The sequence below is a fragment of the Drosophila tropicalis genome, unplaced genomic scaffold, assembly GCF_018151085.1.
Source record: "Drosophila tropicalis isolate 14030-0801.00 unplaced genomic scaffold, ASM1815108v1 contig_158, whole genome shotgun sequence".
Lineage (NCBI taxonomy): Eukaryota > Metazoa > Arthropoda > Insecta > Diptera > Drosophilidae > Drosophila > Drosophila tropicalis.
The window spans coordinates 570,171-587,364 of NW_027172602.1; the positions used below are offsets into that span (position 1 = coordinate 570,171).

The following is a 17,194-nucleotide window of genomic DNA, read 5'->3' on the forward strand; positions in this document are numbered from 1 at the left end:
GCATCCTCGGTGGTTGTTGTTGTTTTTCTGGTTGTGGGGCGACTTGTGGTCGTTGTAGTGGGATCTTCAGAACCCCTAACCACCAAGGCGTCCCCAAAAATGGGCTTGAAGAATAACACAAACCGGGAATAACGACGGGCGGAGTTCTGCAAAAGCAAAAATGCATTAAGAAGTAAATATTTCATAGAGTAATGTTGTGATTCTATTTATTAACAATTGATCAATTATTCGATTTGCATAACTATCTCTTACAAGCAACTCTTTCGACAATTAATTCACGATATTTCAGTGAAAAACTCATATATATCATTCGGCCAAGTTTGATTGAACTTTGACTTTCAAAATGCCAATTGATAACTTTTGACTTGCAGTTCTTCTTGTTCTCATCTAGTAATCGATAATCAAACCGATTTTATTCGAAAAAGACTTAGTTGTTAGCCCTGATCTGTTGGCCAGGGCTAGGAAATGGATAACTAATAAATGTTTGGTACACATTCTATATAAAAGCTCAACACAGGCCAATAATGAGCTTTGCCTCGACTCACTTGGGCTTGTCTTTAGGCTTGGGAAAAGCTGTGAATCAGAAAGCTTTCAGTTTTCTTGGCCATTTGAACCGTTAAACACGTTTCGTTTTCAATGTCTCAATAAGAAAAATATACAAAAAATAACTTACCATAATCAATCTTGATAACGATTGCGAGACATTGGTGATCGTTTGGAATGATTTATTCAATAGCTCACCCGGGAAATCGAGTGAGACATCGTCGCTGGTGATGTTCGCTGCATCGCTCAGATCTTTTCCACCGGCGCGTGCCCGACGCGGCTTACCCTGCGTATGAGCAATATGAAGAAGAGATAGAAAGAGAGAGAGAGAGAGAGAGAGAGTGAGAAAGCTGAACTTGACCAACAACTGTAACTGTAACTGTAACTATAAATCCAAAGCCGAAACCAAAACCGAATTCCACACAAGGCCAAGGTCAGAGGCAACAACCATTTAAAGAAACACAGCGACAACAAAAATTTGTAACCAGCCAATATACAAAAACCCCAACAAAAGTTTTATATTATTTTGGTGTGTTTTGTTTTTGTAATTAAAGTTGTTGTCGGTTCTCGGTTTGTTTTTTTTCGTTTTTGTTTTTTTTTATTGGTTCTTCGCTTTTCTTGTCTTTTATGCCAAATATGTACAAATATGTATGTAGATATGAATGTAACTTAAAACAAATGTAGATATATATCAAATTCCATAAATTTTGTTTTTTGTTTCGCTTAAAATCTAATTGAGCAATTTCCACTAATCAGGATATAACAAAAAAACAAATAGGACAAAGGGGAGCAGTGGATGGTGAGTGGGGGTGAGTGAAAATGATAAATTACAATATTTTAGCTCTCTTTTTTGTTTCATTTTTGAAATATTTTCGTGTGTTTTTTCGTTCGTTATGTTTATAGGTTTATTTGTTTTTTAGTAGCCCGCCTCATCGGAATCGGGAGCTGGTGTCGTAACACCGGCAATGCCATTGACACCACCCGATGAGCCCTGCAGAATGGGTCCAGAGAAACCCAGGAATTTCGATACAACATTGCCAAGACCAGCATTGGCATTGCCATTGCCCGATGAGGAGCCACTGAAGGCTGTGATTGTGGTCAAGACGCCAGTGGTCAGATCATTGGCTATATTGCCAAGTGAACGGATTTTCGGTGACACAACAGCCGTTATCAGAGTCTGAAAATCTTTAATTGGCACCGGCGATTTGATATCCCATTGCTTGTTCTTCTCAATATTGGAGCGATCCAATTGTTCAATCACACGCGTCTTTGTGTCCAGGAAGTTATCGATTTTCTATAATGAAGTGCAAAAATTTATCATTAACATCTCTGATATTTCTACCCCTTTTTGGTGATGATCTACTTACGCCAAAAACAAATCCAAGTACAGCATTTTTCGCCTCGAAAGTGGCATCGGGCAATTTTCTTTTGTTGCGATCTAGGTCAGCACCTAATACCTCCTAGAATTGGAAATATAACATACGAACATGGCAGTTCTATTGGTTTTTCTCTTTTTTTTTTTTTTTTTTTTTTTGTCATACATTAAGCCGAATAAAGTGAATTCCGTTTAAAAATTAACATTAACGGTTGATTGCTTTACATTCATTCATTACAAAACTGATATATCGAAAACTATTCAATACTTCAGTATACAACCGTTTTTGATACTAATAGAAGTTAACTTGATCAATTTTCGAAGGACACCATGTGCCAATTCAATCGTATTTCTGAATACAAGAGAGATTTGAGATTTGTCTCCTTAGAGAACCTTGCGTTAGTGTTCAGAAAGTTACAACCAACATTTTAGGAAAGCTCTGTAAACAAGTTTAAGTATCTATTCTAGATATATTCATTTAAAGGCTATAATCCATTTAGGATTGGACAAAACAAGTTAATTAACAAAGCCAAGCATTAGATGGAGCCAAAATGATATTGCATAATAAAGGGTTTCTGGCCTTCTGTTCTCAATTCAATATTGGTATAAATCAGATTGAATTCTTTGTCTAATTGCACATTGAAAAGTCCAATAATAAAAAAAAAAAAAAAACAAATTTAATTGCTGACAAATCATAAATTTAAATGAATTGAAACCTGTTCGACTTGACCCAATTTTTGTGGGCTCAAGACAGAGATCAACTAACGCATACAGATATAAAAAATAAAAAAAAAACCACAGACATATAAGTTAATATACATGTAAAAAATTACTCCATATATTAAGCTCCATTCTAAGCTGTGACTTTCAATCTATGGTAATCAATATAAATACAAGTATTTAAAATTCACAACGTCATTGCCAAGCGAATCGAAAGAAATCGATAAAACATGCGATATATATGCACTCTGAGGAACCGAAATCAAAATCAAAGCCACAACCAAAACCCAACCATCGACAAATTGACTCATTTCTAAACAAAACGCATAGGCAATGGCCAAAGGGGAAACCAAGAAACAATTAAATCCAAAGACAAATTTTTATAGTGCAGTCAGATTGTAGGGTATATCGGATGTACATAGATCTCAAATACTTGTCCGATCACTTGTAATTATACAAACTTTTTGTTTATTTTCGATACGTGGCTTGAAGATAGGAGAGGAAATGGGGATAAGTTTCATTAATGATGATCGTATGATCCGATAGGTCTAAAACTGTTTTTGTTAATTTTTCCTCATTACATTTTTTCGTTGCATTGTGACAAAGCAATGACAAGTTTATGACGTCACAATCGGGTGATGAAATATATATAGTTGTTTACCATTAAATGTGATTGGAATAACTAAGAGCTTTGCATAAGGTTACAGTTTATATACAAATGTCTGTAGTTGTGGGCTTTTTTTTTTTTTATGAGCCACTTCAAAATTTAGAAACATATGTATATAGGGACATTAAGGATCAAACGGACAGTAAATTTTAAAAGCCACTTGAACTTGCGTGACTTTTAATTAGTTTTCTAGCCTTGAATTCCAAAATTTTCCTGAGAATCCTTTGATAATTTACATATCAAGTTGTCCTTTCCTAAAAAAAAAGATTATTGATATCCCTTTTTATGCAAAACGAAATTAAAGAGTATTACGATTGAATACTCAAACTTGATATACTCTAATTTGTTTTAATTTAAATGATTCTACACAGTCAATCTTTAGAAATTATCATTCATCGTTTCCTTCAGACCATTTAGAATGTTTTTTGAGCAATTATTTCACCTTAAATTTAAAAAATGGGTCTATTTAGAACTTTATAAATCTAAAATCTAAAATTACAATGTGAAATCGATAAGCCATGATTTGATTTCGTATAGAAAACGTTAAGCTTGAATCTTGTATCAGATATATACAATTTTAACTACTGCAAGTCATTGAAATATTAAGATATAAATACAAAAAAAAAAAAAAATCCACAGTCTCAAATCTGGGAAATTTGTTAGAAAGAGTAAAGGAGCTGCCATGTCTGGATTACGTTTGTTATCGATCATTTGGGAATGTCAATCGATAACTTTGTGATCAACCAAGGGATCTACATTGGCGAACTATAATATACCTTTTCATCCTGTTACGGGGTTACAGGGTATAATAAAAAGAGAGAGGCGCCAAATGAGACACCTCCATGTGATGATGGTTTAACGGCGAAACGCGTACCGAGGCGTTGGCTTTTGGTTTTTGAAATGTTAACGTAGGTCGTTAACAAGTTTTGTCTTCTTCTTTTCTTCTTCGTTGCTTTTTGTCTCTCTCTCTATCTACGTTTTTTTTTTTTGTCGCCATGAAAAGAGCTCAAGGTCGTTGGGTGTTCGATATGAATTTGGAATTTCATATTACTTCACAACGGATTTCGAGAAATTTGTTATAGTGTTTGGGCTTGTTGTTGTTGTTTTAGTTTCTTCAATGGTTCAATGCACTTTTTGGCAACCAAAATTCAAACAAGGAAAAAAAAAAAACTCTTGATGATTGCGCTTACACAACGCTTACAATAACAAAAGACCCCCTCCCCCCCCACCAAACGATCTCAAGCAATGTGTACTTTCAAACGCTCCTGGCCTACCCCAACAAACGTGGAGAGTCAGAGAGGAGTGTTAATGGTAGAGTATGGGAGAGGGGGCAGACATTCAAGTTTCGGTTTCCACTTCCTAGTATTTTTTAGTTGGTTTTCTTTTTTTTGACTTTACCTCGGCATTTATGGGATTAAGCTCTGGTTCGATGCTGTCCTGGAGGTCCACTTGTTGCTGTTGTTGCGGTGCGGGTGCCGTTAGGGCCAGCGATAACGATAACGATAGCAGAGCCACCATCATTAGCCAACATTTACCATTTATGCTAGGCATTTTTGTCAGTTCTGCAAGCAAGAAAAAAAACGAAAATGAGCACACAAAATAAAATAAAGTCTTGGGAAAATGAAAATTTTACATGTGATTCGAAATGAAAAGTTGAATGGTCAATTGTTTTTTTTTGTTTTGGACACTAACACTCTGTTGTTTTGCAGGTAAACAAGAAAAAAAAATAGGAATTACAAATATTTGTTTTTGAAATTTTGCTTTTCGTATGGTCTGTAAGTAGTCTTATTATTGTTTTTATTTATTTGATTTTTTCTCTTGTCCGCCGCCAATACGCCGCGATACTAGCACGTTCACTAACTTTAAGCAAATGACTGCAGACGAAAGTTACTTCAATGATTTAGCAGTGGCCAAAAAATCGGTTACCACAACCGAAATGCGCAAGCGCAGCAGTCACGCTGCGCCAGCAGCTCAGTCAACGTTCGAATTGAACGTTGCGAGGCGCCGCGACGCAGAGAGCAGAGCTTTTGCTGCTGACGCTCGCTGCTTCTGCTGATTGAATTTTATTGCCCCCACGTCCAATATGCGCAATGGCTCTCCTACGCCAGCAGCGGACGGGAGCAGAGCACCAGCTGCAAACTTGTTTTTTTGAGCTCAAGCGACCAAAAATCAAAAAAAAATGAAAACAAAACAAAAACGCTCAATAAAGTGCAAAACATGGAAGCAACACCAACATTTTGTGGTTAAGTCACTCAGTTGATGCCCGACGCCTGACGCCCGACGCCTGATGGTTGATTGCTGATGGTTGTGCCGTCTTTGCGATGTTTCTGCAATGCGCTTTTAATTTCTACTTGCTTTTTGTTTTCAATTAAGAAGAAATATTGCACACAAACACACACACACACAGAAAAAAGTCCACAGTGGACATTTTTCAGAGAAGTCCACAGTGGACATTCTTTCCCATAGTGTTTAGTTCATAAAAATGATACCAAGATTCCGATTTTCTCTCCTATTTGCGCCAGACCAAAGTCCCAACAATAAAAATCCAGCCTAAGTTGGGTTCTTTTGTGTTAAAATGGACCTGACGAAAAAAGGGTGAAAACTGGGATGAAACTTTATTCTAATACAATAATTTGGTCAAATACTTGGGAGTTAATGAAATCAGAATCAAAGTTCGAAGACAAAAAACGATAGGAAAAAGTGTATTATTCTTATAAATTAACCTCGTTTTCGGACCTTGAAACATTAAAGAAAACCTAATTGACTATTAACTAGACACTTTAAACTATTATCTCATGCATTATATTTTGAGATTTAGTCAAGGTCCCTCTCAGATATTCACATGAGTCATTATTATCCTTCCTCATCGATTTGTTACAGACTTTAAGCATATAGATTCGAGTCTAAATCGTTTTCAATTCCAATTTTAGTTGGGTATAACAAATGTATAAAATATATTTAGGTGGATAACGATAGTAAATCATTTTACACGATTAACATTATTAGAATCCAGTTTATTTCTATGTTTAAAATAAGCTTTAAAATATTTAGCAAATCGGATAAATTAATTAAGTTGATTGCCTTCAACCGTGTGAATATATACATAGATGTGTGAGTAATTGACGAGGGGCATGGAGTTTGTGGGGCATGAAGCTGAATCGGCCAATAGACCATTCTAAAGTGGAGTCAAAGTGCAATTCAAATGGAAAACTTAATAACCAAGTTGCAATAGGAAAAATTGGTACAAAAACAAAATATTAAAACTCATACTGCCATGGAATGGCCTGACAGCGAAACTAAGTAAACATATTCTAATATCTACACATACACACATGTATAAACATAAAACATACATATTTATGTATTTGTATATGCATATGTGATTAGTTAATTTGACTCATAGAAACAATATACAAAACAATTAGCAGACATAATAAATTGCTAGCAATGCCAATGAAAAGTATCGATTAAATCAATTTACTAAACTAAAATAGAACAATAAAGAGTGGAAAATACATACATATACATATACATATATGTATATGGAGAGTAAACTTCAAACATATGCCCCCACCACAAATCACAATCATTTCACACATCAATTCTAATTGACACTTGACCAGCCTTTCCAGTTGTTAAAAGAACATAAGTTTATCTAACATCGACTCTATAATACCCTGTAGAATGACTAAGTATGAGATAGAAATGTAACTGAACAAGATTTTGCATTGAATCGGCATTTGTGTTTTCAATGTTTCACATTTTATTACATACTTTAGGGCGCAGGCATCTCACACAAGTAAGTTCCAATACGGCTATTGATTTAGTTATTCGAGGGAATTCACAGACAACAGAATGCATTTAATTTAGTGAATATTTTACACAGAGAGGTTTGCTTTGGATATGCTGTCATATTAATTAATTTAAGCCATTTTGCAAGGCAATTAGCTAAACTAGATCAAACACAAGTGTTTAAAGAAAGGAAAATCCAGAAGGTTTCTCACTGTGTATTATGCATTTATTATACATATGTATGTATATGAATGTTGCCCGAAGAAATCGGTTGAACTAGTTACTTAATGGCTCCTACAATTCGCAATTTGTAATTTGCTTATCGATGCCTTAATGCCCGAAGGTCAACTGGTGAAACAAAAAGATACTAAAGTTAATAAAATGAAAACAAAAAGCACTATTTATACACATCTGTGCATATATTGAAACATAATCCTTAATTGCATTAAGAGAGGTGCCTACCGGCCACACCCCAATCCAAGGTTGTGACATTATTTTATGATAAAACTTTTCGTTGACAAAGAAATAAAGAGCAAAATGCAAAGTGCAGGATGCTTAACTATGTATGTATGTATGTATTTCGCTTTGTATTTCTTTTTGCTTTTGGCTTTTTCTTTTTGTGTTGTTTTGTTTTTTGTAGGTCACAAGGTCGAAATCGGTTGACAGAGAGCAAAATGAAGAGTTTCGGAGGTCTGCAACTCCAGCTTAACGAGCAATCTTGAATTGAGATCTTGCAGAACCTGTGCCAACAGCTAGCTCCTATATGCCTGACTGCCTCTTACTTTTGGCCTGCTTCGGACTCATTTTGTGGCTTAATTAACTTTCAATTTTTATTATTTTTTTTTTTTTTTGGCTCTTTTATATCTCATTTTGTTCAAGTTCGTCAGCAATTGAATTGGAGAGGAAGTGTGTGCACAAATGTAGGTGTAGACCATGTCTTTGCTCGGTTTCTACAATGATTGGCAAAGAGTTTATCCTGAAAACGTGATTTGTTGTAATGAAGTCAATTGGTAATTATCATAAGCTTATCAAATTTTGCACTGCAGATCCTTTCACTTCCTTGGCTTGGCGATTTTCAATTCTTGATCACCTCACGTTTCTTACTACTTTTCGACCTTGAATATATAAAGAGTAATGAACTGAAGTATATAGTTTCTTCAATATAAAGTGTGAAAAGTAGTTCTAACAAAGTTTTTGAGACCTAATAATATTGTAATTGAATGGGCCCTATTTCTAGATTGAACTGCCGACTACATACACACATATTATATGGCCACAATAACCTGTACAAGAATCAATCAATCAATGTTAAGTATTCGTATCGATTCGGTTTAGCCAACTTATATGGCGGTAGTGCAAAGTCACCACACTTAGTTAACAACTAATTTCATTTTATATGTATATGACCTTTCAACCAGTCTGGCCAAAGATCATAAAATGTTATCGACCAAAAGACAGAACACAGAAAAGAGTGTAAGTGTGTGTGTGTAAAGTGGTAAAATGACATACAAATTATTCAATTAAAGCTTGTTGTCTGTCATACTGGCGCCTCATTCTGGCTGCTCATAATTGTTGGCCAATTTGCCTTTGGTAAGTCAGTCAGTCAGTCATATGTTTCTCTATCCCATGTCTAAATTGTCTTGCAACTCTTGTTTTAAACATATTAACATTTCAGCCACATGAGTGACATGGCCAAGACCCCAACGTAATGTTTGTCTCTTGCTCTTGTATCTTTGCATACCCTGTTGGCCAAGCGTAACAGAGTTTATTATAAATATTAAATTGACATCTAGTATTCATTATACACTTATTCTGTTAGTTAGTCAAACAATTCAACTAATTAAATGACTCAAATGAGATCAATAGAAATGAGTGGAGCTTTTCTTTGGTCGATGGAAATCTGGTTAGTCTAGGGTATATTCAAGTCGTTGCCGTAACTGCTGATGGTCGTGCTAATTGCTTGGCGCCCCTTTTGCACATAAAACTGATAACAAAAATTGTTGCAGGTATAGTATGGTTGGTATTTACTTTAAGCGTAAACTTTAATTTATATAAAGTTGTCTTTTATACTTGTTGTCACGGACTGGTTAGTCCTTGCCCACAAAAGTTGACCCAACATTATACTAGATCTTCATCAACAACAGCAACAACAACAACACGTGCAGCAACATCATCAAAGTGATTGCAATTCCAGTTCCATTGTGTAAAATGTCAAATGGCGTAGAGACGCATTAAATTTGTACTAACCAAAAGTAGCCAACTTGTTCTCCCTCTCCCTCAGCACCAGTCTCAGGTCTGGTGTATGTACATACATACATACATACTTACATATGTACAGTCAGTCAGTCAAAATGTTGTTAAACTATAATTTAAGCATTACCCAATGCGAAAGTTATGCAACAATTGTCATTATGCACTATACACACACACACACACACACACATACATTTCCAGTTGTATACGATTTTTCAGTTATTCAGCTTTTTCTTTACTATGTCGGTATATTAATGTCACACATGTTCTGAGAAGGGTGCGGGTAAGGGGGCCATCAGACTTGACGATAACCAACAGCAACTACTTAACCTTAGTAAAGTGTAATGCATGCATTCCTTGCTCCCAAAACCGCCACAACGAATTGACGTGATTTGAAAAAGGTGTGGCCAATTTGATCCATCCAACTAAATCCAAGTTAAAGTCAATGTGCAAAGGTTAATGCCGACTCGATACGATACTATACGATACGATACGATTCGATTCGATACGATTCTCGTCTGCCTATCAACTTATGTATGTGTACCTACACACAAAAAGTCGTTTAATATCGTTTCGGGTTTTGACTTTGTTTTTTTGTTACATCGAATCTAATAGTTATAATTATTTATAGTATTTGATAGATACAAATAACTATGCCATTTGAAGGTTGACTTTAGATAGAATTTGACAGAAATCATGTTGCGAGTGAAAAAAACTATTTGCAAATTGCTTGCTCATAATTAATTGCCAATTATTTATTCTTAAGTGTAGTATCAAAAAATCTGAACAACTTGTTGTACTTGCTTCAATAGATTAACAAATTGCAACTACTCAAATCTAATTGCAGCATGGTGTATCGAATTCAACAAATTTAATTCTCAGCGAGTCAAATAAAAGATTTGTGGGCAGATATGTCCAATTCTTGAATTCTCCAGAAATATTCTTCTCTCCATCTTTCCTATCTCTCCATCTTTTCTATCGATATTGCTTTTATCATTTAAATTTTGTATTATTCTTTCCCCCGTCTGGACCCTTGCCCACAACTGCCCTCTCTCCCATAGTCCTGGCGTCATACTGTCCAGTTTGACACCAACTCCACTTTCTGTTTCAGTTCTCTGTTATCTCTGATTGCCATCAGATTGGAGCTTACATTTGATAATTGTCAATAAAGTGAAAAAGAACTTTTCAAAGAGCTTTGTTCTCTGTACTAAACCAATAAAAAAAAATCTATAAAATAAATATTTTTACCAAAGATTCAAACATATAGATAGGATAAACTAGTGTCTCGAAAAGTGGATAGTTTGTTAACCTTTCCAACACTTTCAATTTGATCGTTTTCGTGTAAGTAATGCCTATCTAATTCCTGTTGAATTTCATAGGAAAATAATCCAAAAAACGATTCGAACAACTGGATATTCAAATTGACTCCAGAAACTTCATTTATTTAACTTGAAACTATCGCCTAGCCATAAAATTGTGTGAACAAAACTGTATTAAATCAGTACCAACCGACACGGATTTGGCACGCTCATAATTATAGCATGCAGTTCATTAAAAACAATAAAAAATAATGTATATAGTGAGAAGGGGGGGAAAGGAAACAAGAGTAAGAAGGGGGAATGAAAATGCGGCACATCAAATTTACATAATAAGCGTTAAATGCAAAAGCAAATTGACAACAACCGAAAAGTGAAAAATAAAGGGCGGAAAGCAAATCAAACAAGTCAATACAATGAAAAGGCATTGTTTTATTGCCAATTTTGATTGGTTAGCAAATGCCTATATATATATGTGTGTGTGTGTGTTTAATATAGCTTTATTTTAGGTTTTCAGTTACTCAAACATTTCCGATTTGCATAATCCAAAAAGAAAATGAAATCTCCAAAATCAGAGCATTTATATCGAATTACGAAAAATAAATGCATAAAATGTGTTAAATACAATAACACAGAAAAAAAAAAATAAGAAAACAACAACAGCAAAGAAAAAAAAAGGTTAATAAACTTATTGACCGAGTTAGAGAGACAAACACCTGTATCTATGGAGCATTGGTATAGGCTAGAGGAACGCCCCCTCGCTGGTTTGCCTTCAACGCGGCCAGCTTTTGGTCTGCTCCACTTTCATGGCATTTACTTTCGCTTTTAATGTACCCTGCAACTGCCCAACCAGAGAAAGGGTATATTAAGGTAAGCCAAATACAACTAATCATACGCTTCAAACTTTTAATACCTATTATTTTTATGCAGTTACCACCTTTAAGTTGCCAATGGCAAATGTCAAACCTATTCTTGGCCTCTTGTCTAAGCCAGGGTACACGCAAGTCGATGACAGTTGAACGAAAGTGTACGGAAACTTTTCCGTTTCAGCCACTCATCGCCAGGCATTGTTGCTGGTGTCGATGGTGCTGCTGGGCAAGGGCTTATCTCGATATAGCCATCGACTCGCGACGACGCGAGACGCGACAATATATCGACCAAGCGGAGCAGGCCAACGCTTAGTCTTTTTTTGTTTATTTTTCTTCTTCTCATTTTGTCAACGACCTTGAAGATCGTTACCGGTTTGCTGGGGCCAAACCAAACCAAAGTGGCTTGCGTTAACGCACTCTTTTTGGCTATTCATTTGGATTTATGTGACTCTGCAATGGCTGGTGTGACTATCGGTGACTCGGTGGCCTATGCCATTGACTTTCATTCATCCTCAGTTGATTGTTGAAAAATGAATGCGACGGCTATCAACAAGCGAATATATCATTTGAAATGTTTCAATAAAATTCGATACGCCAATCGGCAATCTAAATAAATCAATTAATATTTCCTCAAATTGATTTTAGCTGAGTTATCTTTGTTCAAAGAATTTGCAAAAGATTTTATTGGAATATTTAATTTTAGGCAATCAAAGTTGCTATTTTCTATATAGGTTAATGAGAATTGAAGTGAATAAAGTCTAAGACATCAACCATAATTGAGTTTCTTCAAAAATCCAATAATGTTAATAAAATTATCTTTCCAATGTAAGTCAAAATCAGTTCGAGAAGATAATAAAAACAGATATATTCCCGATTTGAAAATGAATTTGAAAAATATTAACCTATTTTCGGAGCACTCTGTTTGAGTTTCAAATGATATTTGGCAAAACGAAATTATTGACTTTCGATGGCTTAATTTCAATTTGGTTTATGGAAATGTTGGCAGAAGGCCACATTATAGACAGAAAGTGTGAAAGATATATTTCAAAAGCGGCATCTTAAAAAATGATTAATAAAAGTCTGCTAATCAAAGCCAAACATTGCACACACCCAAACGAACAAACCAAAAGCACACACACACACACACTCACACTCACACTCATACAGATACATGCATTTCGACTATTTTTTTTTTTTTTTTTGAAATGTTGCAATGCGATGAAAGCATTAACTTTGCGAACTTTCATGGTGACCTATGCCCAAAAAGCAAAAACAACATTTTTCCAAATCTTAATCCCTAATTTAACAGCAGAGTATAGACCCGGAGCTACCCTCTATCAAATAATAGGCGAAATGCCGACTCAATGTACCCATGCCTTGATCTGGATTTCTCCAGTTGGTTTTAGAAAATTATACTCAAACGACATGGCATATCAAAGTGAGCAAGTTTGTTGCCTAAGTCTTTCGTTTTTATGACGATTAAGTACTGCTTAATGTATTGAATCTACCCAAAGAAGTCTTTGCTAAGTACAGGGTATTAAACACGCACAACCCAAAAATATAGCTTAGCCTAGTTAGCAAGTTTGTTGCCTAAGTCTTTTGTTTTTTGGCACACATTTTGTTTTTATTTTTTTTTAATTTTTTGGCTTTGAGTATTTCTTTCCCTCACTCTCTATCTCTCTCACTTCCCCAGTCGTCTATCTCTCTCATCCTCTCGGTTTCTCTCTTTAATTTGACTGCATCTAGCAAATAAATCACTTACCAAGAAACAAACCAGCAAAAAGTTGTTCGGCTTAATTGCAATGTGAACTTTTTCAACAACACTCGGCACAAAGCACCCGAAAATAAATACGAAGCAAAAAAAATTATAATAATTATATTGCACACACACACACACACACGCACACATATACACAAGTGCAGAGGCACACTATTAATTGACTTTTATACACAATTTCAACAATTTTTGATGAAAAATTTAAATTAAAGGCGGCCCGCAACTTAGCCAACAAAAAAATGTCACTCGGTCTTGTGAAAGATTCACGCGTAACTGAAAAAAAAAACAAAATAAACGCTGGGAAGACAACTGCGCCAACTAGGCCCCCTCAATGGGCCCGAGAGAGTGTGAGAGAGAAACGAAACGGCACAGAATGAGGCAAAAGAAATGAATGAATTACCAAAAGAAAGGGAAAACGCAAAAAGATATAGGTACATACATACATACATACATACATACATACATACATACAAATATATAGATGTATGAAAGAAAAGTGAAAAGTAAAAAGTGACGTGCAATCAGTAGAAAGTGACAAAACGCCCGCTTCACTGACTAAAGTAGTTGAGCACGAGCAAAAGACAGCAAGAGAGTGGCAAAGTTACATATATAGAGAGAAAGAGAGACATATGGAGAAAGAGAGTGAGCGAAATAGTAACAGAGAGAGAGAGAAAGAGAGACAGAGAGAGAGAGAGTAAGAATAAGGGAGAAAAAGAAAACAATTAATGTTCAATTGAGCGGAATAAAAGAGGAAAAGAAAAAGCACATGAGCTGCATATATATTTACATATCAATTATCCAATATATAGATATACAGATGTATCTATAGAGTACATCCATTTCAATTTCCTTTAACCTTAAAATGTGAACTGCTTGTTGTAATCAATTAAACCATCCATAATAAGAGCTGATTTAACTTTGCTATCATCTTCACCACAGAATTTGGACCCATCATCTATTATGAAGTCTAGAAAGTATCTTTGTTATGCAACATTTAATCGTGAATGAATGCAATTCAGGCCCAAATTTAACTGACATATTTCATTTGTTGATAAGCATTTTGCCAACAACATGTTTCCGTCATTCCAGCCAGCCGGCCCACTTTCCCTTTCTATTGAGTGCGTTTTGTAGTCCTTGCGAAAGTCTCGAATAGCTGCAGTTAGACATCATTCTCTTGCATCATTCACGCTGGCCAAGCAACTGACTTAATCCATTTTATTTAAAACCAACAACAACAGTAACATCATTTCCATTTTCACGCTTTCTTAACTGCCAAAATGACCGACAAGTTTTCCAAACTTAAACAAAAATTTATTACTAGCAATAAACAAACGAGAGAAAAAAAAAAAAAAAAAAATACTATTATTTGCATTAAGTATGTATGTAAGTGCAGTACTGCAATGGCTAATGGACGGCGCCCGCTCCTGGCTTGCCATGATGTGCACTGCTGCTGCTAGAGAATATGCCGGCGGATGCATGGAATGCTCCTCCCGATGACCCCAACAGAGCATTAAGCAATAAACTGAGGGCATTGCTAACCAAATGCGAGGCCACCTGCTTGACAAAGCCGCCCGAATCGAAGCCTCCAACGGCTCCGCCATCCTTTTGGCCTTTTGCCTCGGCAATTCGGCGCTGCCATGTCGTTCCTCTGAACCTTCAACCGGGCGAAATTTCGATTCAAGGAAACTGGTTACGAAATTTTTGGTGAATGTCAAAGGTTGGGGTGGTCCCTCCTCTTCGGGATCCTGTATGACAAAATCACAGAATCAGAAACAAAAATGGCAAATTAAAATTAAACTTCGAATTGTTTCAACATCTGTTTCTACATATAGGTTAGTAGGACAGTTATGGGTAAAGGATTGCAAAGTTCATTTCGAGTAAATGGAAAATCAATAAATACAGCGCTTAACGAAGCCAGCACAGTGCCCACGAAATTGCCCAAGAATTGTCCATTATTGATCTGAAATTAAACGTTTGACGATTGGATATAGACTTCTGATAAACGAGATAATATGTGATTCATACCGCACCACCACCGCCGGAGAGACCATCGAAAGCCGTGCCCACATATGAGCCCAGTACGGTGCCGAAATTCTTGTTACCCGCCAAGAGACCCGCCAGCAATGAAGTCGAAGTGCCAATTAATGCATCAATATCCAGTCCGCCAGGCTTAATGCAGAGAATCCTTTGTTCATTGAGGAGAAAGTTGAAATTGTTAAAGCAAAACTTACACCGAATAATGTGGATATAAGGCCAGTTAGGGCACCAATTAGGGCTCCCACATCGGAGCCGCCTTCGCCCTGTTGAAATGTAGAAAACGATTTCAAATACATTTGTGACAACATTCATGAGATTTATTTCCTACTCACACCGCTAAGACTGCCAATCAGTCCGACTAGACCACCGCCACCACCACCGCCTTCTCCGGCATCATCCTCATCACCCAATTCATTGGAATCGCCGCCAGCTCCCTTCTCGCCGTCCTCCTCCTGTTTGGCATGCGTCTGTATCTTGGGGCGGCTCTTGGCTGTAATATTTGGCAACTTCAACAGACTTCATTAGTCAAGACTTTTAAATGCAAACAACCAAAAGAACTGAACTCATTCCCCCTATCGATGGTTAGTCACACTACTTACTACTGTCATTTACAAATATATGAGTTGAACGACTTACCTTCAAATCCTTTTCCAAAGAGTCAAACTCTTCATCTACTAGTTCAGTTTTGGTGTTATTTAGGCTGGCTTTTTGGTTGGCTCCATCGCTACGCTGCTCAATCAGATTCTCACGAAAGTCATCCTTTGAAATTGAAATTAAGAAGTGCAAGTTATACCTTAGAACTGCCCGAAGAAAGTCTTTCTCTAACCTCTGTCAGTATGGATTTAATCACGCGCATCTCATCGGGCTGCTCTGGTGTGACTGCTCGCTTCACTTTTACCTTTTCTCTGGCCTTGGCCAGAATTCCATCGGCAGTGGCCTGTTCCATGAGATGTTTCAGGGCCTTTTCTATTTTATCTTCCAATTGGGCTTTCATCTGTGGCACTTGTTTCAGTATAGCTGTCCTCAGATGGCCCAATCTCTGGCCAAGTTCCGTTTCCACCACATAATTGGCCGATTCTTCTTGCTTTAAGAGCTCCTCTTCCATATGCTGATATCGCACTTCACGTAACTCTTGTCGGAACTCCTGCTCATCCTTGGCCTTGCTCAGCACATCGATGGCCATGCCAAGTATGTCCAAAGCTTTCCCATCTCTTGCCAATTGCTGTTCAATTACATTTATTTGGCTTGCAACTCGTTGGCTTTGCTGTAGATCCGTTTGCAGTAGCAGTTTCTTAATGGCAGCCACCAGCTGCTCCTCCATGGCTTGCTCCGCGAGGCGGGCGCCATTTAGCACACCAATTCCAGTCAGGGCATGCAATTCCTCTGCCGGCAGAGTCCTTTCCAAACGCCTATACGCGGTCACAGCTCGCAAATAGTGCGACTGCAATTGGGGACGGGAACTAGCCGGTGGACTGATTAGGACTAACAGGACTATTAGCTGCCCAATGGATTTCGATTTGCTCTCCATGGTAGCCAAATGAAAACTGGGCCCAGGAGATCGATGCCTATTTTATATCAATCAAATTGGTCATATAATTTAAAAGTTTTCCGCTCACTGACTTATCTATTATGTATACATATGCTGATGTGGGCGTGTCAGCTCCTCCTTCGATCAAACAATCCAATCTGTCGCATCACTGCACTCTTTTACTGAGACATTGTGTAATAGACTATAGAAATCAGACTCAGGTCTTGAAAGTACTGGAAAAACTCTATAATGCCCTCCCAGATAAGAAATGAAACTTACTTCTAAATGAGTTGTGAAAAGTTTTAGTTTAAGGTCCA

General features: G+C 36.7%; 2 protein-coding genes and 1 long non-coding RNA gene across 4 annotated transcripts; 1 reads left to right on the plus strand and 2 right to left on the minus strand.

Annotated features, from left to right (window-relative positions):
- Window positions 1–18: 18 nt before the first annotated feature.
- LOC137586494 (uncharacterized) lies at window positions 19–13,339 on the minus strand. Of its 2 annotated transcripts, XM_068302556.1 has the most exons (4): window positions 13,298–13,339; window positions 4,704–4,867; window positions 1,911–2,003; window positions 1,336–1,837 (listed from the first exon to the last, which is right to left on the minus strand). In XM_068302556.1, exons 2-4 carry the CDS (start codon window positions 4,854–4,856, stop codon window positions 1,460–1,462), a joined length of 624 nt encoding a protein of 207 aa, XP_068158657.1. In that variant the 5' UTR covers window positions 4,857–4,867; window positions 13,298–13,339; the 3' UTR covers window positions 1,336–1,459. The 2 variants fall into 2 exon arrangements, 1 of the variants encoding a protein (XP_068158657.1); XR_011033796.1 differs by lacking the exons at window positions 1,336–1,837; window positions 1,911–2,003; window positions 4,704–4,867; window positions 13,298–13,339 and adding exons at window positions 19–146; window positions 253–275.
- Window positions 1,206–2,036, plus strand: LOC137586495 (uncharacterized). The gene is made up of 2 exons (XR_011033797.1): window positions 1,206–1,352; window positions 1,447–2,036. It is a non-coding gene; the product is annotated as an uncharacterized lncRNA (long non-coding RNA).
- A 1,377-nt stretch (window positions 13,340–14,716) lies between the features above and the next one.
- LOC137583040 (uncharacterized) lies at window positions 14,717–16,877 on the minus strand. Its single transcript, XM_068297931.1, is given in 8 exon segments — window positions 14,717–14,922; window positions 14,925–15,057; window positions 15,213–15,272; window positions 15,338–15,481; window positions 15,544–15,612; window positions 15,682–15,855; window positions 15,986–16,108; window positions 16,176–16,877. Coding segments are annotated over 8 exon segments (1,611 nt in total).
- Window positions 16,878–17,194: the final 317 nt, after the last annotated feature.